Consider the following 23,303-nt stretch of genomic DNA (forward strand, 5'->3'; position numbering starts at 1 on the left):
TTTGGATTTTTACAAATAACTTTAAAGCTAATGATAATTAATCGGACCCATGTTTATGACATTTTATGCTCAAAATGTCCTGTAGAACTGATTCCTAAAGTGCGGGTCATTAGTCATGAATCATCCTGTATATGTCAAAAGAAATTGCCGTATATACGTGAATATTCCACGCCATCGAATAATTCGTGCACCTTAATTTTTGGAGAAAAAACTAAAAAAAATAACTAATTTGTGTTTTATTTACAAGAAATCAACTCTAAATAATGATGTACTCCAAAACTAAATAACATATCAATTTGTTTTAAGAAACGTGTCATAATCTTCACATGCTGTTTTAGAAGCATCTGGGACTGTACCTAAATAGCAAATTAAGAAACACTATCTTGGATAATTTTGTAGACTAATGGAATCATGGTGAATGGTTCCAGCCAATCAGAAAGAGACCATTCAATGTCACACCTCTCATGTTATGTATGTGAGAGATGTAGAGCATTTTTGTTCTATTAGTGGTTTACAAAGGGAAGAGTCCTGTGAGTCATTTGATGACGATTCAAAAGAATAGTTGGAATCGCAGACTGGGAAGAATCGTGAATGAATCATTAGAATTGATTCATAATGTATGATTAAATCGTTGGAATCAACTTCTGAAAAACAATAGTGTTGTCCAACTCTACGCCATATAGACCGAGGTGTGAGGCTGGACAGTGCTATAGTATAACAGGATCCAGTGTTTGAGATGAAGCGGTACCAACCTTATTTCAAATAATGTGTGCACCCCAGTTTTTCTTCTCTAAATTCCCCGAATAATATGCGCAGAGTATTCGCGTATATACAGTATGTACCGGTAATATAAAATAGAAGTTGCTTGGACAACTAATTTTCTATCAGCCCTAAAGATACTGTAGCTCTTATAAAATACTTGTATGTAGTACATTATTCTAAGAATTTCAATAAAAGTATTTCTGGCTTAGGTTTACAAAGTTCGTGTAGGACAAACTATTTCATTTAACGTTTATTATACTGACAGTGCTGTTAAGCATCTTAAACATTATCAGGTTGTACTTCTCAGTCTCACACAATTTTCTACCTGAAGATATTTCCATTAGGTGATCCAGCATAACTTGCTTACCGACTACTCAGTAATATTTTAAGATTCTTTGCTGATAGTTGTAGGTCTTGCAAAATAATATATACATTTTTTCTATATGTGCTGTATAAATTTGTGATTAGCTGAAAACCATCATCGTGTTTTCCTGTGTATTGACAGTTACTTGAAAAGGGCATTGTCGTTTTCCAAACCATCAACTATGAAGAAAAGAACAATCGAAAGTGAGCACCATGTTTTTCAAGAAAAATGGGAACTCGCTTACTTCTGCAGTGAAATTAGAGGTAAAATTACGTGTTTGATTTGTGGGCAAAATATAAGTGTTCCAATGGAATATAATATAAGACACCATTACGAAACTCATCACACAAAATATGATCAGTACCAAGAAAAAAACAAGAGAAGATAAATTAGGAGACGTTAAAAACTGCACTTGGTAAGCAACAATCTATGTTCACAAGTGTAAAACAAGACAATGAAGCTGTTGTGGAAGCTAGCTATGTAATTGCACAATTTATAGCAAAAAAAATTTTAAATATTTTAGTAAAAATGAATCTGTAAATAAATGTCTTGTGAAAACCGTCGAAATTTTTTGTCCTGATAAGATTCAAGCTTTCATGAACATTTCATTGTCAAGTAACACTGTCGCCGAGAGAACTGATAACATTGGAAATAATTTAATTGGACAATTGTTGGCAAAAAAAGTTTCATGCCATATTCCATTACAGTTGATGAAATTTCAGATATTAGTGGTGTGGCACAATTAGCTGTGTTCATCTGTGATTGTGATAAAGACTTAAATATAACTGATGAGTTACTCGACATAATTTCCCTTAAAATACCACAACTGGTGAGGATATCTTTCAGGTAGAACATGACGACTTGGAAAGATATAATCTTCCATCATCAAGACTAATGTGTGTAGCAAGAGATGGAGTTCCTTATATGATGGGGAAACACAAGGGATTTGTCGCTAAGCTGCTGGCCAAGCAGGACATACGCTGCTCAAAAACAATAAAAATGGATCACAATTTGAAATTTTTAAAGAAAACCGTGAATTTCATTAGTTCTAAGGGACAAAATCAACATCAGTTTTCGTCTTTACTCAAGTGACATGAGCAGTGAATTTGAGGGTTTGCAGTATTGTTCAAAAGTTTGTTGGCTGTCTTGTTACCATGTTTTGAAATGATGTTGGCTTCTTCGAGAATAGATTAAAATATTCTTGGAAATGAAAAGTGAATCATCTGGTAAATTTCGTGACGATATCTGGCTTCAGGATTTCGTATTTGTAGTGGATATTATATAAAATGGAAATATAAAAATTGGAAATTTATCTTTTGAAGAGGTGGAGAAGTTCAAATATCTTGGAGCAACAGTAACAAATATAAATGATATTCGGGAGGAAATTAAACACAGAATAAATATGGGAAATGCCTGTTATTATTCGGTTGAGGAGCTCTTATCATCCAATCTGCTGTCAAAAAATCTGAAAGTTAGAATTTATAAAACAGTTATATTACCGGTTGTTCTTTATGGTTGTGAAACTTGGACTCTAACTTTGAGAGAGGAACATAGGTTAAGGGTGTTTGAGAATAAGGTGCTTAGGAAAATATTTGGGGCTAAGAGGGATGAAGTTACAGGAGAATGGAGAAAGTTACACAACACAGAACTGCACGCATTGTATTCTTCACCTGACATAATCAGGAACATTAAATCCAGACGTTTGAGATGGGCAGGACATGTAGCACATATGGGCGAATCCAGAAATGCATATAGAGTGTTAATTGGGAGGCCGGAGGGAAAAAGACCTTTGGGAAGGCCGAGACGTAGATGGGAGGATAATATTAAAATGGATTTGAGGGAGGTGGGATATGATGATAGAGACTGGATTAATCTTGCTCAGGATAGGGACCAATGGCGGGCTTATGTGAGGGCGGCAATGAACCTCTGGGTTCCTTAAAAGCCAGTAAGTAAGTAAGTAAGTGGATATTATAGGGCACTTTAAAAGATTTAAATATAAAGCTACAAGGGAAAGTTCGGGTTGTATTTTCATTATGAACATATTAAGACTTTTAAATCAAAGCTCAGACTTTGGGAAGGTCAACTGAACAGCGGCAGCTTAATTCACTTTCCTATTTTCCAATTCAAAGAGTCCTACAGTTCTTCCTATTTTAGTCATTATGTTCTCATTATAAATCATGAGTGATTTTGAAAACAGGTTTGAAGAATTTAAATCATATAAGGACGATTTCTCCTTGTTTACTGCCCCATTTTCCTTAGATGTTCAGAAAGCAAATTGTAACATTCAAATCGATCTTATTGAAATTCAGTATGGCTCTATTAAAAATAGACATAATGAAGTAGGAATCCCTAAGTTTTATTCATATTTTCCCTGGCAATACTGTCAAATGCTCCAATTTGCTAAGGACATTAGCAATCTTTGCTTCCACCTATTTATTTGAACAGTTATTTTCGTACACAACTTGTCTTAGTTCAAGACTGACAGCATAGAATTTATCCTCAATTCTAAAAATAACAACTTCACAAAATCAAGAAGCATATATCGAAACTGATTTCTCAGAAAGTATCTCGGGTAAAAGCAGTAACTGTAAGTCATTTAATAAGAGTTAAATTGGCTAATCATACACCTTCTTTGTTCATAAAATTTGTTTATGCATTATTGTAGTGTTGTATGTTGTATTGACATTGATTTTATGTGCGCCTAGTAGAGTTAAAATGTATTTAAAAAAGGTAATGTACCTTTGGTAACCAGATGGTGTAGTGGCTGGTGATCTAAGGAATACAATGTAGTGACCTCACAATACAAAACCACATTTAGTAATCCCTCAAGATGCTTAAACACTCAGTGTGCACAAGCCCTCTAATAGCCATGCTTGCGTGAGCAGTATTCTCGGAAGTATGGCTCTGCATGCCTGCCATCTGGGACTTGTTGGCAGAGAGAAATGAAGGAAATAACCGCACAGTTATCACCATGAAACAGACCAGCAAAATTCGAATATGTGCAATCGATAAATATACCCATCAGGTTTAGACTAACTCGGAATGGATATACTAAGAGATATTGATATATAGTTAGCCTTAGACCTTCGGTATAAACAAAAGCAAAAAGAGAATATTGGTTGATAGTTAGTTCTACTCCATGTTTGGTGATAAAAGGTTTATTGGATTATTGTGAATTTTTAAAGATATTATTTCAAATAAAAATTCCATTTTGATAAAATTGGTCAGGCAAGGAACATTATTTGGGTATGGTGTGTACATTGAGTGATTTGTTTCCTTCGTATGCCATCATAAAAAACTGAATTGCAGAGAGGAACAACAGAGATAAAATACGAACACTGTGCTGGAAGACCTATTTCTGTGACCACTTTAGAAAATATCAATGCCATGCATGACACATTTTGGAAGATCGACAAATTAGGCTGAAACATTATATCAGAGACTTTGAAAGTGACCTGCGAATGTGTCTCACACATCATATATCATGATTTGGGTAGGAGGAAATTACCTGCTAAATGGATCCCTGAAAGCATGAATGCTGATCATAAATAACTTGGAGTAATAATTTCCAAGTCGCTTTGCTGCTGTTTTGAAGATGATTTTTCTAACTTTCTGGATAGTATTGTAATTATAGACGAAACATGGATCCACCATTACAATCCAGAAAGAAATAATGTCAAAATAATAGAAACAATCTGGTTCTCCTGACCCAAAGAAATTTTGCGTTCAAAATTGGCAGGAAAAGCCCTTACATTAGGTTTTTGGGGCAAAGATGGAATAATTATGACAGACTACTCAGAACAAGGTAAAAATGTATCATTCTTCATTATTAAATTGTGGTCAAATATCCAGTGGTGTGCTGTTCTTGGAAGACAGTACACATGCTCACAAGTCTAAGATTCCGTTGCAGGAAATTTATTAAGTTGGTTTTGAATTGATTGACCATCTCATTATTCGCCAGTTTCAGCCCACTCAGACTATCACCTATTTCCGAAAAAAAAAAAAAGCTTTGAAAAGAAAAAAAAAGTTTCTATCGAATGAAGACGTAATTTTGTAAAAGACTTAGAATTGTTGAATTGTTTTATGTCCATTGAACATTTGAAAACAACAAAGATGTTTTTATTGAATGAAGGAGTAATTTTTTTTAAGATTCGAAATTGTTTGATGTTCATTGTGCTAAGTGTGTAGATTTAAAAGGTGATTATGTTAAATAAAATTTGTTTTGATATACAGTACGTTTTTCCATATCAGGCTAAGAATTTGTCATACCTTCTCGTATTTTGTAGCAATATCTTATCAGCATTAAACATTACAAGACTGAAGGTGAGTTAATGATTTAATACTTATTAACCATAAGTGAAACAAGCCTTTCTTTAAGAAAATGAAAGTTCAATTACATTAAGAACCAGGAGCATATTCGTGGGAGGAGGGGGTTTACAGGATATATATCCCTCAGAAACAAATTAAACTATACTATCTGACAACAAAATCTTGAGTTTAAGAAAAATCATTGTTCTAATTCTGAAACACTTAAAGGCATGCCTCGCAAATTTCGCTGCTTATTTGCTAGAAACATGAATGTTGGTAAGAGAAGTCATCAACAAAAATAAATTTGGGAACTTTGTTGTGAAATCATTTTCAAACTGAAAAGAATGTCAAGAGTGAATTCAGACATAATGAATCTACTGTACTGTTATTTAGTAAACTGTCCGAAAACAGGTTGAAACCTTATAAGTGACACTAATAAATAGTGTCCTGCATTTGGTTACTTTGAGTACATGTTAGATGCACATGGATCATACTAGCTTTGCTGAGTCTGCCTGCTCTGCTTCGTGTGTTTAGCAGTGGCGTAGCATGAAATTTTGAGCAGGGGAAGCTAACTCAAGTTGTCTTTCATGCAATATGAGAAAACGTATTACAAAAATACAGTCTTAAAATAAATAGTAGTCAATTTCAAGTCAGCAGTCGAATATTGGTTGGAACATCGTAAGTAACACCAATAAGGCATGACCTCAGATGATACGTAATAAAATATGATTTCACGGTTTACACATATCTCTTAACAAATAGACACGTATACGTATAACATTAGCTCACTCCCTGTCATACTTAGAGAAATCACAATATTAGTATAATTACGTAAGTATGCGTCTGTCTTTTGGTTGTGTCCTTCATTGACAGCAAGGGAGTCGGTCATTTGTTTTTTAAATCAAACTTTTGTTCGTAAGTCAGTCTTGATAATACAATTGTCCTAAAAAAAAGTAAAGTAAATTAGTGTCAGGAACTGTTATTTTGCTCATTATTTATTATATCAGCCACAGTGCACACTAACACTTCAACTGAACACAACTGACGAAAAGGGATAACTCGGAAACTACTTATTTTAAATGTTAAAGCTAGCTTCTTTGCGAGCCTTGCGACTAGCGTAGCTTAGTTAGAAAGGGATGGAAAATCTGCGGGGTGGATTACACAGAAGAAACCAGTCTGCTTGGAAGCTGGTGTGTGCAGGCTTCTTGTTTACTGCTGCATCACAAATCATCCTGAGCTGCCGCGTCACAATATTTAACGCGTAAATATAAATTCTATTAAAATTAATAAATACTTTTCTCCATAAACTGCAGGTTTATTATGGAATTATTATTAACGGGGGAAGCTAAGCTTTTTAGCTTACATTGACGCTACGCCACTGGTGTTTAGATCTGCTTATTCATATAGGCACTGGACAATGAGAATGCTATTCACGTATACAGAATATTCTGTTACGTGTATTTAATAACAAACAAAATATTTATTTAAAGTCATCTTATGGACAACAGAAGATTAGAATAACTCTTCTCGGGTTCTCAGCCAGGTGAGTTGGAGATTAGCTTCCAAGCTTTCGACTTCGTTCCCTGAAGAAGATGGCAGAGCTAGCAATCGAAAGCTTGGAACCTAATCTCCAACTCACCTGGCTGAGAACCCGAGAAGAGTTATTCTATATCAAACGCTGGGAAAGCCTCAAGTCATAAACAGAAGATTATTCTCACAATAAGTAAAACGCATCTAAATTCTACATACGCCTACTTTTTTGTTTCACAATATGTTTTTTACCCAAAAAGTAAAAGCCATATATATTTTATCAAAGCAAAACGAGTTTAGAAGTACCGTAAATAATATAATTTATTGTAAAGATTGAAATTTAATATTCACAATTAAAAATGAGTTAATATAGATATATATGTATATATTTCGGCTCTGATGTTTCAACTTCTCTTCATTTAGAAATGTTTGTAGATTGTTTTTGTCTCCATGTATTATCGTCTCTAATGCCAGATTACAGAAAGTAATTATGAAGAGGCCCATTTGTTTTATACGTGAACATTGGACACAGCCTATGTAATTATGTACACATCTTAGTTAAATATACATAGCTAAATGGAGGAAGTTACAATAGTGGAATAAATCGCAGTAAAAACAAAATTATTTACACTGACTACTTGCTTTACGAGTCTCTATACATTACAACGGGTGACTGTAAACATTTTAAGTGTTTCAAAAGAAAAACTCCTTCTTTATGATAAAATATGTTTTCTTCTTTCCTAATGAAGTGGTCGTTACCAAATTCTTCTATTGGAGAACTCATTTCAAACTGTCCAGCTTTGTTTTGACATGTTTCACTGAACAGCAGACCTGAAGTGTGTACGCTGCTCTATACTCCGTACATGCCTACTCTGTTGCGCGTTGCTCAGAGGCTTTAGGTAACCAAATGCAGGACTCTACTAATAAGGCATCACTTATGAGGCAACTAAGCCAGGAGATAATAGGTAGGGTTACCAGTTCCTTTCCTACGAATCTATCACAAAATATGTCATTCATTTGCAGACAATTTTATAGTTGTGTTTGAAAATAGATGTGAAAGCATAGTAGTACAAATGGATTCAGCAAATAGGGACCAAATACAAAAAAAAAGCAGAAACTAATTCCGATTGCCAAAACTATTATATTATGTGGTAGGTAGGAAATTGCATTACATGGTCACAAAGACAGAGGACATTTATCCGAACAGCAACCAGAGGAAAGTGACGGAAAATTCCACACCAGTAGTTTATTAAGATTTTTTTGTGGATAGTTTACTAAAGAAACATTTAGAAACATGTGAAAATAATGCTTCAATTATAAGCCCCAGTATTCAAAAAGTGATCTTGAAGCAGCTTGTAAATAGAGTTATTTTAATGTGTTGGTGGACGAAACCACTGACATTGGTGTGAAGCAACTTTCCCTTTGTGTAAGGTATGTGGATTGTGTCACATCATCATTTGTTGTATGGAAAGATTTTCTGATATCAATAAAATAGTTACTGTGTGTAATCGAAGTGGATCATCTTTGTCTCCCACAATCATTACCATTATAAAAACCCTCGGTATAAATTTGCAATATATGTATGGCCAAGGATATGATGGTGCCGCTGAAATAAGTGGACTTTTGCAAGGTTGCCAGTCTGTAGTAAGTGAAACGTGTCCTGCGTTGTATGTCCATTATGCAAATCACTCCTAAAATTTGGCACTGACTCATGCGCATCAAGTGCAACAAATGCGAAACTATCTTAGGACAGTTAAGGACGTGTTTTTTTTTTCTGAAAAACACCAAGATATTCTAATGCACATTGCCGTGGAATTAAACCCAAGTGCTCGAAGGAAAAGGCTAATAAAATCCTGTGTCTGTAGTAAAGGCTGGTTCACAATAAACCGGGAATGGAAACGACAACGAGAACGGAAATAATGTTAAAATGCATGTATTTAAATGTGAGCACTATTGTGAATGCTCACATTTACATGCATGCATTTTAACATTATTTCCGTTCTCGTTGTCGTTTCCATTCCCGCTTTATTGTGAACCAGCCTTAAGTGAGACATGTACTGCGTTGTATGTACATTGTGCAAATCACTCCTTGAATTTGCACTGACTCATGCGTATCATGTACAACAAATACGAAACTATCTTAGGACAGTTAAGGACGTGATTTTTCTTATCATTCACCAAAACACCAAGATATTCTAAGGCACATTGCCATATAAATAAACCTTAGTGCTCGAAGAAAAGGCTAATAAAGTTCTGTGAATATTGGTGGGTGAACATCAGGACACATTATTTTTTTATTTTTTTCTGATAATAACTCACATTTTTGTGGATTTAGGCCATTTCTCTTTGGGACAATTCACTTAACATCCATGATTTCCCCAAAATTTCTGGGTACACCCCTGTTAAGAACCATCTCAGTAGTATAAAGAATGAAGAACATAGTTTCTACAAAGACAAACAATGCAGTTGGAGTTCACACATGTGAGATAGAATTAATTGTGTGCTTATTCAAGAAATCAGACATTAATGATAACATTTTCTTACTAGGATAATGTGGGGTTGCAGTATTTTAGCTTCAAATTTCGTTATATTTGTTTATGTTATAGCAAGTAATTTTCCTCCTCTTCCTCCTCCTCCTCCTCCTTTCATAATACAAAAGTGAATGAGATAGAAAAAATGTTGGAATATTTGAAAGACTTGGAACATGGCTGATATGCCAAAGTTTATTTGCACCAGATCTGTACATCGCATTCAGTCCAACCCCATATTGTAACTTCTGATGGTCAAAGGATGTGTTTTCCTTAAAGTTTAATATGGAATTTGTGGCTGTGTGGCAGTTTACCTTGCCATTGTCATTCCACCATTGCTTCAATCAGTATACATCTGAATTGTCTCTGTGAAGTGATTGCGTCAGTTATAGACCAACTACGAGTACAAATTAGCCTGCCTTTTATAATATATTAAGACACAGTATCTTAAAATCTCAAGGATGTTTTCTTTATTATTTTCTGAACATCTATATGGTTATATAAGAAACGTTATACACATCTTCGTACAAGCATCATCTGCTATTTTTGCATCACTTAGCTGATGGGTAATAAAGTGTTATTATCTTCACAAATTCTCTGTATTGTGAACCAATAGCCTTTCGACTCCTCCAGGATATTTTATACATTAAAACCCTGTAATATAACATTTATAATGCACAGGGGTGTGCGCATGGGGGCATTACAGGATTAAACCCCCTCCCCTTAAACTAAAAAAAAAATGACATATTTAGATTTGAGTTTTTTTAATCCATAATCGTTTTCCCTTCTCTAATTTTTCAGAGTAACAAAATCTACATCGACATAAGACTTAGTTCTCCGACCCCTCGTTCAATATATTCATCATGCCAGTTTCATTCTTCATCCTTGGGAGTTCCATGTTTCATTATACTGTTTCATTAAATTTATTTCAATATATTTGATTGTTTCTATGTATTTTCCTGTTATGTAAAGTAAAGTGTCTTACCTATCATATACAAGTAAATGTCGACTATATATATATATATATATATATATATATATATATATATATATATATATAAATGATTATTGTGTAAGTATAATAGTGGCACAAGCATTTTGTATTATACAAAATTAAACAGAAGTTAAAATTTGTTAAAAATTGGATGGTTGTAAAATTATTACGTTTCAAAAATTTTATAATGATATTCAAAAATTTAATATTAATAAATATACCGTAACAGTAATAATAATAATAATAATAATAATAATAATAATAATAATAATAATGATACGGGTACATAAAATTTAAAATACCGTAATGTAAATTGTAAACAATTTTAATAATACCCCTCCTTGGCAAAATCCTGTGTACACCACTGATAATGCAACACTAACTGGCAATTCTACAGCATTCAGTAATGAATTTCCCAGCTTGCTGGATTCTGAAAATGTGGTACCAACCAACCATGTAAAGGGGGGTCACACCAAAACTTACAAATGGTTAGGTGGGGCCATGGTTAAAATAATAACGGGACTATATAGATATTCTACATGTTTAAATTCGCCCCCCAGTGAAACCTGTATTAAACGACTACTTATTGTTCCATGTAAAATTGGTCTTCAAAAGGGGTAGCCACTTAATAGGGGGAGGCTCTTTTTACACAAATAATTAGTTAAACTGCTGTACATATATAAAATAAAAGAACTAAAAATGTACTGTTAATTGTAATGAATTGTGTATAGAACTTTGTTACAATTTTTTTCTGTAACTCATTACTTCCGATTTAGAAAATCATAAATAGAACTCTGGATTATTTTATTACTTTTTTCCATTATTTCATTTTCTAAATGATCTTTCAACGTATTAAGAAGTCCATTTATATGTTCTCCAGTCGCAGTCTTTCAATGGATTGATTTCCACTCGGTTATAATTTTCTCTTTTGACTTTAAAACTGAAATAATTTGAGTTCTGTCACATTTAAGTTTGTCTGCTAATTTTCTTTCAGATAAACCATTTTCACTTCCGCGAATCACTTTGACTCGATCCTCCAACAATAGTAGACTACACATCTCATTTTACAGAACATGTTATAGAATTACATAATGCGAGAAGAAATGAAACTGTTAAACAAGGGAGCAAATACTGTACAGGTAATCCGCAGTCAGACTCTGAAGGCCGTGTGCAGCTCTTTCTCGCTAGAGATTTCCACATTTCTTAGAGAATTAAAGTATTGAACATGCAGCACGAATAATTGAGAATGTTGTCAAATTTCATTTTAACCTTGGAAGATACAGTAATGTACTCTTATTGTGTTCTCAGAATTTATTTAATGCATTGACCTACTGCGTTATAAAATTATAATACAAATTTCCATTGACATTTCCTGCTAATGCATTATACTTTGCCAATAAAATGTTTATACTATTTTCTACGTCATTCCACACTAATTTCTTTTTGAGAGTGACCATTCAAATAATTTGAACTCTTCATCATATTGGATTCATTTCTTGATGTACTCCACACAAGTAATGAAAAAAGCATCACTAGAAGTTCCAAATTCAGATGAAGTAATAGACTGCTCTTCTAATTTGCGATGTAAATCTTTCATAACAGAGTTATAGACCATGCTCTGACAATTGCTATAAATTCTGAAACCTGAATGGAGCTGCCAACATACTTTCAGTTAATCACGTTACATTTTGAGGAGAAAATAAAACCGCTCTCAAAACATTTTCACCGATGTAAGAAAACCAGGACATGTTTCAACCTCTGCAAGGAAACTGGAATATTTTTACATCTCAAGTAAACGTTTCAGGACACAAAGTACCAAATATAGGGATAGTCCAGGTAAAACTGGGACTTACGGTCACCCAGTGCAAGACCACCACAGAGAGATACAAGGTAAGGGACAAACACAAAGTCCCACAGTAGAAATATAAATTTCCACTGCCCACATTTGGAACTGAAGCAAAGATTGCTTGATGGGGCAACATGCGCACTTTCAACTGAACCACAGTGGTGCACATATTTACTTCGAAAGTAGTGAAATATTTTGAAAATGTTAGCATTAATCGTGCTGTAATGATTACCATGATCAGCATCGGATGCAGACCCAGTTGAGGATGATGGATTTTTAAGGCCTAAGTGTGTCTCTCCCAACCCAACCTGTTATCCATATCATACTGCAAAATGTTGGCATGCTGTACATAACGTGCCACAAAATATTTTTCATCAATGTATGACTTTCCAATTTTGTAAGGAAATTCTTGTGCCTGATGTGAAAAAATAAATCTAAATAATTCCATATACAGCTAAGGGTTACATTATTATTTGTCAGAGCTCTTCACTCAAGGAATAAATATAGAATTTTGAATGATTAGTCCAGGTTTGAATAAATATTGAAGAGCTCTCGTGTATCTCTGTGTTTGAAAGTAAGTAAAATAATTATTCCTTTATTACAGGCCTACCACTACCTGCTGCTAAAACACCAAGCATCAGTTCGAAACCAAGCATTGTTGCTGCTAATTCTCAGAAATGTGTAATGCCCAACATAAACATTATCAGTGCAGATAAACGATTGCAAATCATGAAGAAAAAAGCTGCCAAAATGCAGGAAAAGAGGAAGCATTCCAAATAGCTCTTAGTCATAAACATATGAATTTAGAATTTTTTTATCCTTCGCATAGCTCCGTTTGTAGAATCCATGTAAGACTGAGCAGAATATGGGGAAAGTCAGAAAATAAGGTTACCAACTCATGTACTTTTTTCGTACTTTATTTTTACTAAAATACTAACATCTAAACAATGGATACTTCCTTACTCCATTTTCGACATAGTCATCCTCTATGTTGAGGCACATGTCTAATAGAGAAATTCATTTTTCAAAATCCTGTCGGTAGAAGGTGAGAATCTGTCCTTGAAGATGTTTTATTTTGGGAAAGAGATGAAAATCCGTAGGTGCCAGATCAGGCCTTTAGGGTGGTTACTGAAGAATTTCCCAGTCACAGCATTCCAAAACATTCAGTGTGGTATGAATGGACTGTGTATGGTTAGACATTGTCATGCAACAATGGGACCCCCTTAGCTGACATCTGAGACATTTTTTATTGTATAGCTCTCCTCAATTTTTTGAGAGTAGCTTCATAGGCAGCAGCAGCAGCAGGAGGAGGATTAACGGTTTCATTACGAGGATAAAACCCCAACATGCATGTCTCAAAACACAGTCGACATCAGTTTTCCAGTGCCAGATGATGTCTTGAAATTTTTGACGGTGTGAGACCTTGGATGCTTCCATGCATGGATTGGAATTTTGTCTCAGGATAATACTGGTGTACTCACGTTTCATCCCCAGTAATGATTTGCTCCAAGAAATCCTCACCATGTTCATTAAAGCAGAAGAGATTGGTGGGGGATATACATATATAGTTTTTTAGTGGTCCTCTGTCAGTTGTCGAGGGATCCCCTGCAGCAGACTTTTTGGTACTTTAAACGTTGGTAAACAAAGTCCTGTATTGTTCCATATGAACGGTTAAACTTTTCTTGTAAAGCTTTGTGTCATTTGAAAGGTAAAACTCATCTTCCAAATCTTCAAGTGATAATTGATGATTAGAGCATAAAACCTTCTCAACTGCAGCAACAAGGTCTGCTCATGTGGAAGGACGCCCACTCCTTTGTTCCTCTGTGACTCATTCAACTGTCACTAAATTTACGACGCCATTTCAAGGAAAGGATTAAAGAATCTCTATGTAAATACTTATGTATTAAGTTAAAATCAATTTTGTTTTGGATTATCTTTGTGTACTTTGTGTATATTTATTTTCTATATTTTCCCATATTTGATTATTTAGCACATATTGTAATAATATATTTACCAAATATTAAGATAAATATAGCACATATTAAGACTAATTATAAAATTATGAAATTTCATTACATTCAAACATTTAAAAATAGATCTAAACAGTAGTTTTAATCATTTACAATAATTATATCTTTAAAAATGGTTTCTGTTGTTATTTTAAAAGTAACAATCCTCTCAACAATAGAAGGGCAAATGATATTTAAACTTTTAAGTTTCTAAACATTGTAGGTTTTACTTCAACAATCACATGCAAACCTTTGTTATATTCAGTTGCATTTTGTAATCAGAGAAGATGTTAACACTTACAATATACCAAAACATAGCAGAATATACCAGTTCAAAATAAAAAAAAAAGTTTAAAAATTTAAGGATGAAGGTTTCAACCAATACTAAAGTATTATTTTGTAATTGTGTGAGTTTAAAGTGACATCTAAACAAAGATTCCTGATGTAACAGCATATTTCAACCAGTAAATATCGGACAAACAAACAACAGACCCAAAATCTTCGAGTATAAGGTCCTAGTTCAACACCGACCTCTGTCATGCTCTCATCTGTGCTGACATTAGGCCTGCTCTTTACAAACTGAAGAATCACTACTTCATGAAATTCTTCGAGAAATATACTCAGTGAACCAACCAGGCTGAGTCAAGGCTCAGAAGAAATTATGCTTCAGCCATATAATAAAAATTTTACAGAAGATAAGCGAAGAAACTGAAGACAGTTGAGAAGCTCATTTCCAAAAGTTACCAACTCCAAAAAATTCGAAAATGAAGTAATAAGCAGCGGCGGATTTTCAGGGTAGGCAAGAGAGGTCGTGGCTCCCCTAATACTTTACCAGAACACAATAAGGCAGTAATAATTCCAGCTGAATTAAGATCACAAACAAGTTATAGCAAATGACGAACATTTTTCCTTTTATATTAATTTTATATTCACTACGACTAATATGTAAGTTACGTAAAGTCGACCACATCCAATTGGTGATGCCCGCTTGCTGTACTGTAGATAGTACCGGTACACATAATTCGTCCTGAAAAATAACAGATAGCGCTGTAACCTGTCTCCTGCGAGGGGAGCCGAATTTGGAGATGTCCTACCCACCGCTGACAACTGTTTCGGCTGTATTGGGAAGCTCTCTCTCTTTCTCTCTTCTTGGTTTTTAGAAATTTAAGTCACGTATTGTTAGTTTTCTCTCCATGTGTAAAAGTTTTCTTTTATATTGTTACACTTGCGGGTGTTCCTGTTATTTTTTTCTTTTGTGTTACGAGATATATTTATTTAGATTAGATTAGATTAGATTAGATTTATTTATTTAACCTGGTAGAGATAAGGCCGTCAGGCCTTCTCTGCCCCTCTACCAGGGGCAGTATTTTAAATATATCGAGAGTTTAGAAACAAATGCAGATTTGTCTCTAGCTTCTTCTAGTAGCAGTTGTTCAGTATGTTGTGACCTAATTGGTCGGTTTGAGAAGAAAAAGGATTGTAGAGTTAATTTCCTGTAAAATTAGACTGTGTAATAGTAATGAGCAAGCCCCGGATTCTTAGGTTCGAATCAATTTTGTTGCTATCTCGTTACTCTCGAAATATTGCTTTTCTTATTCGTTTTATGTAGCAAAGAGTAAGATTCTTAAATTCAATATGACCTAAAAGACCTAATTCGTAGGTTAGGAATTAAAATGTCCTAAAGAGAGGCAATCTTTACCAAGCTGTTGTAATATATTAAGAGTATGTTGTTTATTTTTTTTCCCCATAAAATCATATAAATTCCTAAACATAAGATTTAATCCTAAAACATAAATTGGAAAACCTAATTTTAGTTTCTTAAAACTTATAAATTCTGCGCTTGGTAATGAGGTACATCACAGGCCTTACATTTTTATATTCTCATCAGACACTTCTTGGCCTCCTAAACTTTCAAACCCACCATCCGCTACTGGTAACAAGTGATACCACACTCTAAAAGATAGTGAAAGCAAGAGTTGCCAAAACTACCACATTCATGTTTAATTATATCTTACAATTAGAGCCCAGATTCTTATGTAATTACATATTTTTTCCTTAGCATGTATCTGTCTGAAAACTCGAAATGTTGGCGAACTAGGCTACTAAGATTATTATATTTAATTTCCATGTTACATATTTTCACATATTTCGCACAATAGTACATATTTTTAAGATAATTACATATTTTTTCATAACATTAACATCCATACCAAATGTCATTTAATTAAATGCTTTTCAAAGAAAATTATCAATATCTGAGCATAAGCTAAAACGAAATTATAAAAAATATTTATACAATTTAAACTCAGTCTTATCAGTACATAATGGGACACATATTTCAGCATTCAAGACAAGACCACCACTGAGGTGGTTGTGAAAAAATTCGAAGCAATCCTTGAAAAAAGTCGGTTTACACCAGTTTATTACTGTTATCCAGATCCCTACAGAAGACATTGCTGTCAGCTACATCCATTTTTTTTAAATATGCAGCAGTAACCTCATGCGATGTCAAGAGATCATTTTCGGTGCATAAGAACATACTGTCCGATCATCGACAGAACTTCATCTCCTGAAAATATGAAGGAATATCTTGTGGCACATTACGCTTCATGCCTTGATTAACTTCAAAATCGAATCAAAACTATACTGTATTGTGACATAGGTATATAAATGTATCATTTTTATGAAATTATTCTGAAGTGATATAGTGTTAAAAGTTGTGTAATCAAGATGTATATTCTTATTTATTTAAAATAAATACTATTTTTTTAAGAAATGAGAACAATTTCTTTTTAATTTCCTGTGCAATTATGATATTACATAATTTAATACATATTTTGACATTTTTAGTTACATATTTATGTAACATATCTTTATGATCAATATTACATAAAAATCCGGACTCTATAATCTTGCTTTCATTGCAATAAGTACCAAATCCCCGCTGAGTTCTATGCCAAAAATATCACATCCATTCAGTCAATCTCTGCTTCACATGATGCATGATGGCGGTCTGCATAGGACAGGACAGCTACATACAAGAATAATGTTTCGATATGATGTTGTTTCTTGTATGTTACATGTAAAAAATTGCAATAAATTAATTCGGAACTGTCTGATGAATACTGTGATTATCCTGAAGAAAATAGTAAGTGAAGGAAGAGACTGTTGAAGCCAAATACGTGGAAGAAAAATCTTGCAAAAATGAATAAAATATAGGTCCCTAATAAAACATCCAATGTTGAACCAAATGAAACTTCCTCAAATGATGATGCTTTCTGTAATGCCTGTAGTTTGACAGTGACTAAACTATGATCTAATGCAGAATAAACCATTACCCAAAAGAAATAGGCTTACTGGAGTGGAATATTACTATAGGCAGATATGGTAGACCTATTATATTTTTCGAACTATGATTGTTAGGAAGTTCGGGAATAAGGTCCTTAGGAAAATATCTGGAGCTAAGAGGGATGAAGTTAGAGGAGAATGGAGAAAATTATACGATGCAGAACTGCACGCATTGTATTCTTCACCTAACATAATTAGGAACATTAAATCCAGATGTTTGAGATAGGCAGGCCATGTAGTACGTATAAGTGAATCCAGAAAGGTTTTTGAGTGTTAGTTGGAAGACCTAGGGAAAAAGACCACTGGGAAGGTCCAGACGTAGATGGGATGATAATATTAAAATGGATTTGAGGGAGGTGGGATATGATGGTAGGGACTGGATTAATCTTACTCAGGATAGGGACCAATGGTGTTCTTATGTGAGGGTGGCAGTAAACCTTCAGATTCTCCAAAAGCCATTTGTAAGTAAGTATGATTGTTAGGAATGATAAAAGAATTTCCCCAAATACTACTCATTTTTATTAATGATCAGAAAATCGAGGGCACAGAGGTCCGAATGAAGTAGACTAAGTTTAAGTCTTTGGGATTTTTTCTAACGATTTTCCAGACATTGTGTAATACTACAATACATTTATTCTATGACAGCTATACAAAATAAATAAGTACTATAATCTTTTTATATCCTGTACAGTTGCACATCACTTTGCTTTAAGAATAGAATGGTTCTTTCAGGTGAAAGGGCGCTCATACATGTCCACAGAGAGAGCATTTGGGTTGATCGAAAAAAATACGGAAAAACGCAACTATGTTACTTCCTTGGAAGCATGAGGATTTATTTCGTGAGACTGGGAAATTTATGTCTTCATAATTGATTTCCAGTGGGTAAATTGCCAGGAACTACCACAAGTTTCTGTAACATCTTGAAAAATATTGAAAATAAGTGAGGTGTAAAGGATAACATATATTGCATCTTTTTAATGATAAGTTTATTATACTTGTTGATGGATCAAATACTGAAAATAAATTACTTATCATTTTCAATTTATAATTTTTATATTAATTATTTTTTTTTCTGTTAATGATTTAATTGGAATATATGAGAAATAATTTATAGAATTAAATAATATAAATATAATAGAGAAAAATAAATTTTTAAAACAGGGGAAGAAGTTTGAGAATATTTTAGACCTATATAAACAAGTTTCATATCAAAATTATATTCACGAAGCTAAGAGGAAGGATGTAATCCACCTTATAAGAGCAATGGGATATACAGCATTACATCACTTCACTTACTATAGTGAAATTGTAAAAGAAAGATCACTTCAAAAAAACAATGACACAACTGATAACGAAACAGTTGATGAGGATGTTACAACAGACATATAAATGTAATTTGTAAATATCTTAGGCTCTAAATATAATGTAGTTAATGATGATGTATGTCTACATTATAATTCATTACATAAATTGCTGTTTTCACTCAGTCAAATCATATGTATCACTTTCATGCCAGAAAGTACCACCTCCATTTTTAAATACGATATGCAATAAAATCTGAACAGCACAATCAATAACATAAATGCTTTGTAGACAACCCAATTACCGATCTTATCACATTGATCCAATTTAAATTCAGGTCTGAAAGAATTTTGTCTCAAACTAATTTCTTCGTTTCTTGTAAAATTATACTTTTTAGAGTTGGTACCTTTTGCAAGCGAGCTTCTCAGTTCAATTTCGGTTTCCATTCATGAGAACACAGATAAAGAATATTCTGAAAGTATTCTGTTACATTGTGATGTTTTAGAAAATTGCAATAACAAAACTAAAGCAAATCTGTTCAATGAAGTTATAAGTATCCTGTGGCTAGGGGGGCATTTTGCATGATAAATTGTTACTTTTTATTAGCAATTCCGCCCTTTATATGATGGAAGCTGGACGAGCATTAACGTAGTTTATCCTAAAATGGCTCATTTCTGTTCTGTAGTGCTGGCTTTTCATTGTGTGGTAGAAGAGGTAAGAGGCAGATACCCTAATGCAGATTTGTTGATTTCTTTTGTAAAAAGTTTTCTCAAAGCTCCCAGTAGAATTCATATTTTGAAATAAATGTACCCTCAAATTCCATTGCCACCTAAGCCAATTCTAACCAGGTGGGGTACGTGGCTGCAAATGGTTAAATATTATGCTGAACATAGACTCTATTAAGAACATTCTGCATACCATGGACTCTGAGGATGCAGTTTCAATTTAAGCTTTGAAAACGGTTGTCTGTGACACAAGTGTGAAGAATGACTTAATTTACATTCAATATACTTTTCATGCATTACGAAAGCACTCAAAATCTTCTATATAGAGCCCTTTCACTTTGCAGAAGTTTTGAAGTTGTGAATAGTACAGTGGAACAGTTGAATTGCGGTACATGTGAAGTTGCAGATGCAGTAAAAAGTGAAAGTTGAATCTGTACTTAAAAAAACCCTGGATGTGAAGAAATACGAAATGTTGTTGCAGTGATATGTAAATACTCAAATGTGAAGATAACCTAGAAAATTGTGAATTTAAAATATATTCCCATTGCATCATGTGATGTTGAACGCAGTTTCAGTCAATATAAACAGAGACAACAGAAAAATATTCATTTTCAAGCACTTTAAATAAACTTTCTTGGCTAATATGTGTAGTACATCTCACTTGACGATATGTGTCAGAGGAAGAACAATTATTTGTATGCATCTGAAGTCTGATTAGTGGAATATGTAGCTAACCAGCAATGTATGCATTGGAGGGGGAAAGGAATTGGCCATCCTACCCCATTATCTCCTGGCCTAGTTGCCTAATGAGTGATGCCTTATTGGTGTTATTTATGAGGTTCAAACCTGTCTTCGGACAGTTGACTAAACAACAACAATCTATTGTTTTAGTAACAGGGTGTAAAAGATTGTGTGTGATTTGAATTTTATATTTAATGAATGAGAAGTAAAACATTTTATACTTTAAATTTTTAAGTATTACATATTCCGATAAAAGTAACTCTAAACGTGGGTATTTACGTCAATGAACTTCAAATGTTGACAACTGGCAGAAGATACCCACAGAAAAATAAAGAACTAGAAAAGGTTTTTGATAGAGTAATAAACTTATGGGGATTCTGAAGAAAATTGGTGTGGATAGGAAAGAGAGGAGGCTATTCAGTAATCTTTATATGAACCAACAAGTCAAAGTCAATAGAGGAGAAATGTCACAGGGAAGTCAACTAGAGAGAGCAGTATGTCAAGGATGCCTTTTATCACCTACACTGTTCAACATTTACTTGGAGGATTTAGTGAGGAACTGTTTTCAGAACATGGAAGGTGTGATAGTAGGAGGAAGAAGAATAAAGTGCATAAGACTTGCTGATGATATGGAGTTGTTAGCAGAAGATGATACGATACTAAGGGATATGATACTGAAACTAAAATGACAGCTGTGAACAGTATGGAATGGAGATAAGTGCAAACAAGACCAAGACCATGGTTATTGGAAGAAAAATGAAGACTGCAAATGTCCAAATAGTAAATGAGGCAATAGAGCAAGTGGACAGCTTCAAATACTTGGGGTGTACTATACTGTAAATAGTAACATGAGCTTCTGCCAGGAAGTCAAAAGGAGGATAGCAATGGCAAAGAAAGATTTAACAGAAAAAGAAGCATCTTCTGGGGACCTTTAGAAAGAGAACTAAGGAAGAGACTAGTAAAGTGCTTTGTACAGAGTGTGGCATCATATGTGGCAGAAACATGGACATTACGACGGAATGAAGAGAAATGAATGGAAGCATTTGAAATGTGGATATGGAGAAGAACGGAGCATGTGAAATGGACAGATAGAATAAGAAGTGAGGCTGTGCTAGAATGAGTGGAGGTGAAGAAAGAATAATGCTCAAACTGATCACGAAGAGAAAAAGAAACTGGCTGGGTCACTGGCGAAGAAGAAACTGCCTATAGAAGGAAGCACTGGAAGGAATGGTGAATGGGAGAAAAGTTTGGGGCTGAAGAAAATATCAGATTATGGACAGCATTAAGATATAATGGATTGTATGCAGAGACTTAGAGGAAGGCAGAAAATAGAAAAGATTAGAGAATGCTGGGTTTGCAGTGAAAGACCTGTCCTTAGGCAGAAAACTATTAATGAATATATTTATATGTTTTTAGCACATATAAATCCGTTCATTGGTCATCATTTTTGCCATAAACAGCTTCGCAAGTTCTTTATGAATTTTGATTGGTGCCGTTCCTTTTTGTTCACAAAAACCGAATAACTGATTGAACCTCTTCTTGCGTCCACATAAAGAGTGCAGTAGTAATTGTTGAACTATGTAGTTGAGGAAAATGGCGGCATTTGGGCCTTATTAATGCTTTCATCTAGCAACCAAAGTCTGAACTTCATGTGAAGAATGTAGGAGGCAATAAAATAGGGAACCTTATTATCTGACTTCCCTTCGTATTTGCTTTGAAATAACGTAAACAAGGGAGTCCCTTGGTGAAGCACCAATTCTGCTAGTCACCATATTAGTAAATATTATGAAATAAGTCACTAAAAATCATTTTGTCTCTTCCCCAACTCTAGTAAAGTATGTACATTTAGAAACTGATTAATTATTCTGCTCTACGGGTGCTGTAATACAATCTTTTCCTCCTTGGCCCCTGCAAAATCAGTCTAGACTCAATAATATTGGAAGTATGTTACAAAACTTTATATATTGCACAAAACGCACAAATCCTGAATGGTTAGTCTTTAGAGTATGTACTGATGTATAAAGGCAAAGCCCTATTACTGCTTACATTTCAGAACTTAAAATTCACCAGTTTTGTAATAGATTTTAAGTGGAAAGACATATGTAAGCAGCAATATTCTATGTGATAATTTGCTTTAATGCACTTGAACAGGGACATCACCGACTACAGTTGGTTATAATAATGCATTCTAAACGAGACTGGGCTTAAGGGTAACTAACAAAACTTCCAATTATTTTATTGCTATGGTAGGTGAATGAATTGATGAATTGTGTTAGTAGAGAATCGGAGAATGATATAAATATCTCCACTTCACTGTCATTTCGTTTTGTTGCGATATAAACTGGTGATAGGGCATGACTGTATTAACGTGATTAGTAACTCAGGGATGACCAGAGCTTAATCACTGCCCACACTCCCTTTTGGCAGTTTTGTGTGTATGTGTATGATTGTGTGAATGTGCTCCGAAATGAAATTGATGTCATTAACATTTCAATATCGATATTTATTGTTTGAGAAGAGTTTTTCCTTCCAAGGTTGTGTGAAGTCTAGGGTTGCCAGGTTTTTAGAATCCAAATAAGGGATAGCTACATCATTTAACTCGTAAAAGAGTAAGTTATGAGTGAGAGAAAAATCTATGAGCACTGTCCCAGAGCTCACACTAGCATTTTAAAGCACAGCAAGAGGAAAAAACAACTTTTTCTTACACCATTATAGGTTTTACATTACTAACCAAAAGTTTATTTTTATTACCCTAAAAAAATTTAGAAGGTATATAAATTGTATCTGGGATTCAGATTGGAAAGATGTAACATTGCAGAGTTTATTAAGTAAATGTTCTATTTTCC

The 23,303-nt window shown here is 34.0% G+C and overlaps 1 protein-coding gene across 4 annotated transcripts in view; it reads left to right on the plus strand.

Annotated features, from left to right (window-relative positions):
- Window positions 1–23,303, plus strand: part of IntS12 (Integrator 12) — a 64,261-nt gene that overhangs the window by 23,803 nt on the left and 17,155 nt on the right. For 2 of the 4 annotated variants that reach the window (XM_069836997.1, XM_069836999.1), the window contains one exon: window positions 12,937–14,066. The exons of 1 other annotated variant lie outside the window; for it this stretch is intronic. In XM_069836997.1, the coding sequence (XP_069693098.1) occupies window positions 12,937–13,112 (176 nt within the window). In that variant the 3' untranslated portion in view covers window positions 13,113–14,066. Of the gene's footprint in view, window positions 1–1,267; window positions 4,966–12,936; window positions 14,067–23,303 lie in introns of those variants that run through there. One more of the 4 variants, XM_069837002.1, reaches the window with a different exon arrangement.

The sequence above is a fragment of the Periplaneta americana genome, chromosome 10, assembly GCF_040183065.1.
Source record: "Periplaneta americana isolate PAMFEO1 chromosome 10, P.americana_PAMFEO1_priV1, whole genome shotgun sequence".
In the NCBI taxonomy this organism is placed as follows: domain Eukaryota; kingdom Metazoa; phylum Arthropoda; class Insecta; order Blattodea; family Blattidae; genus Periplaneta; species Periplaneta americana.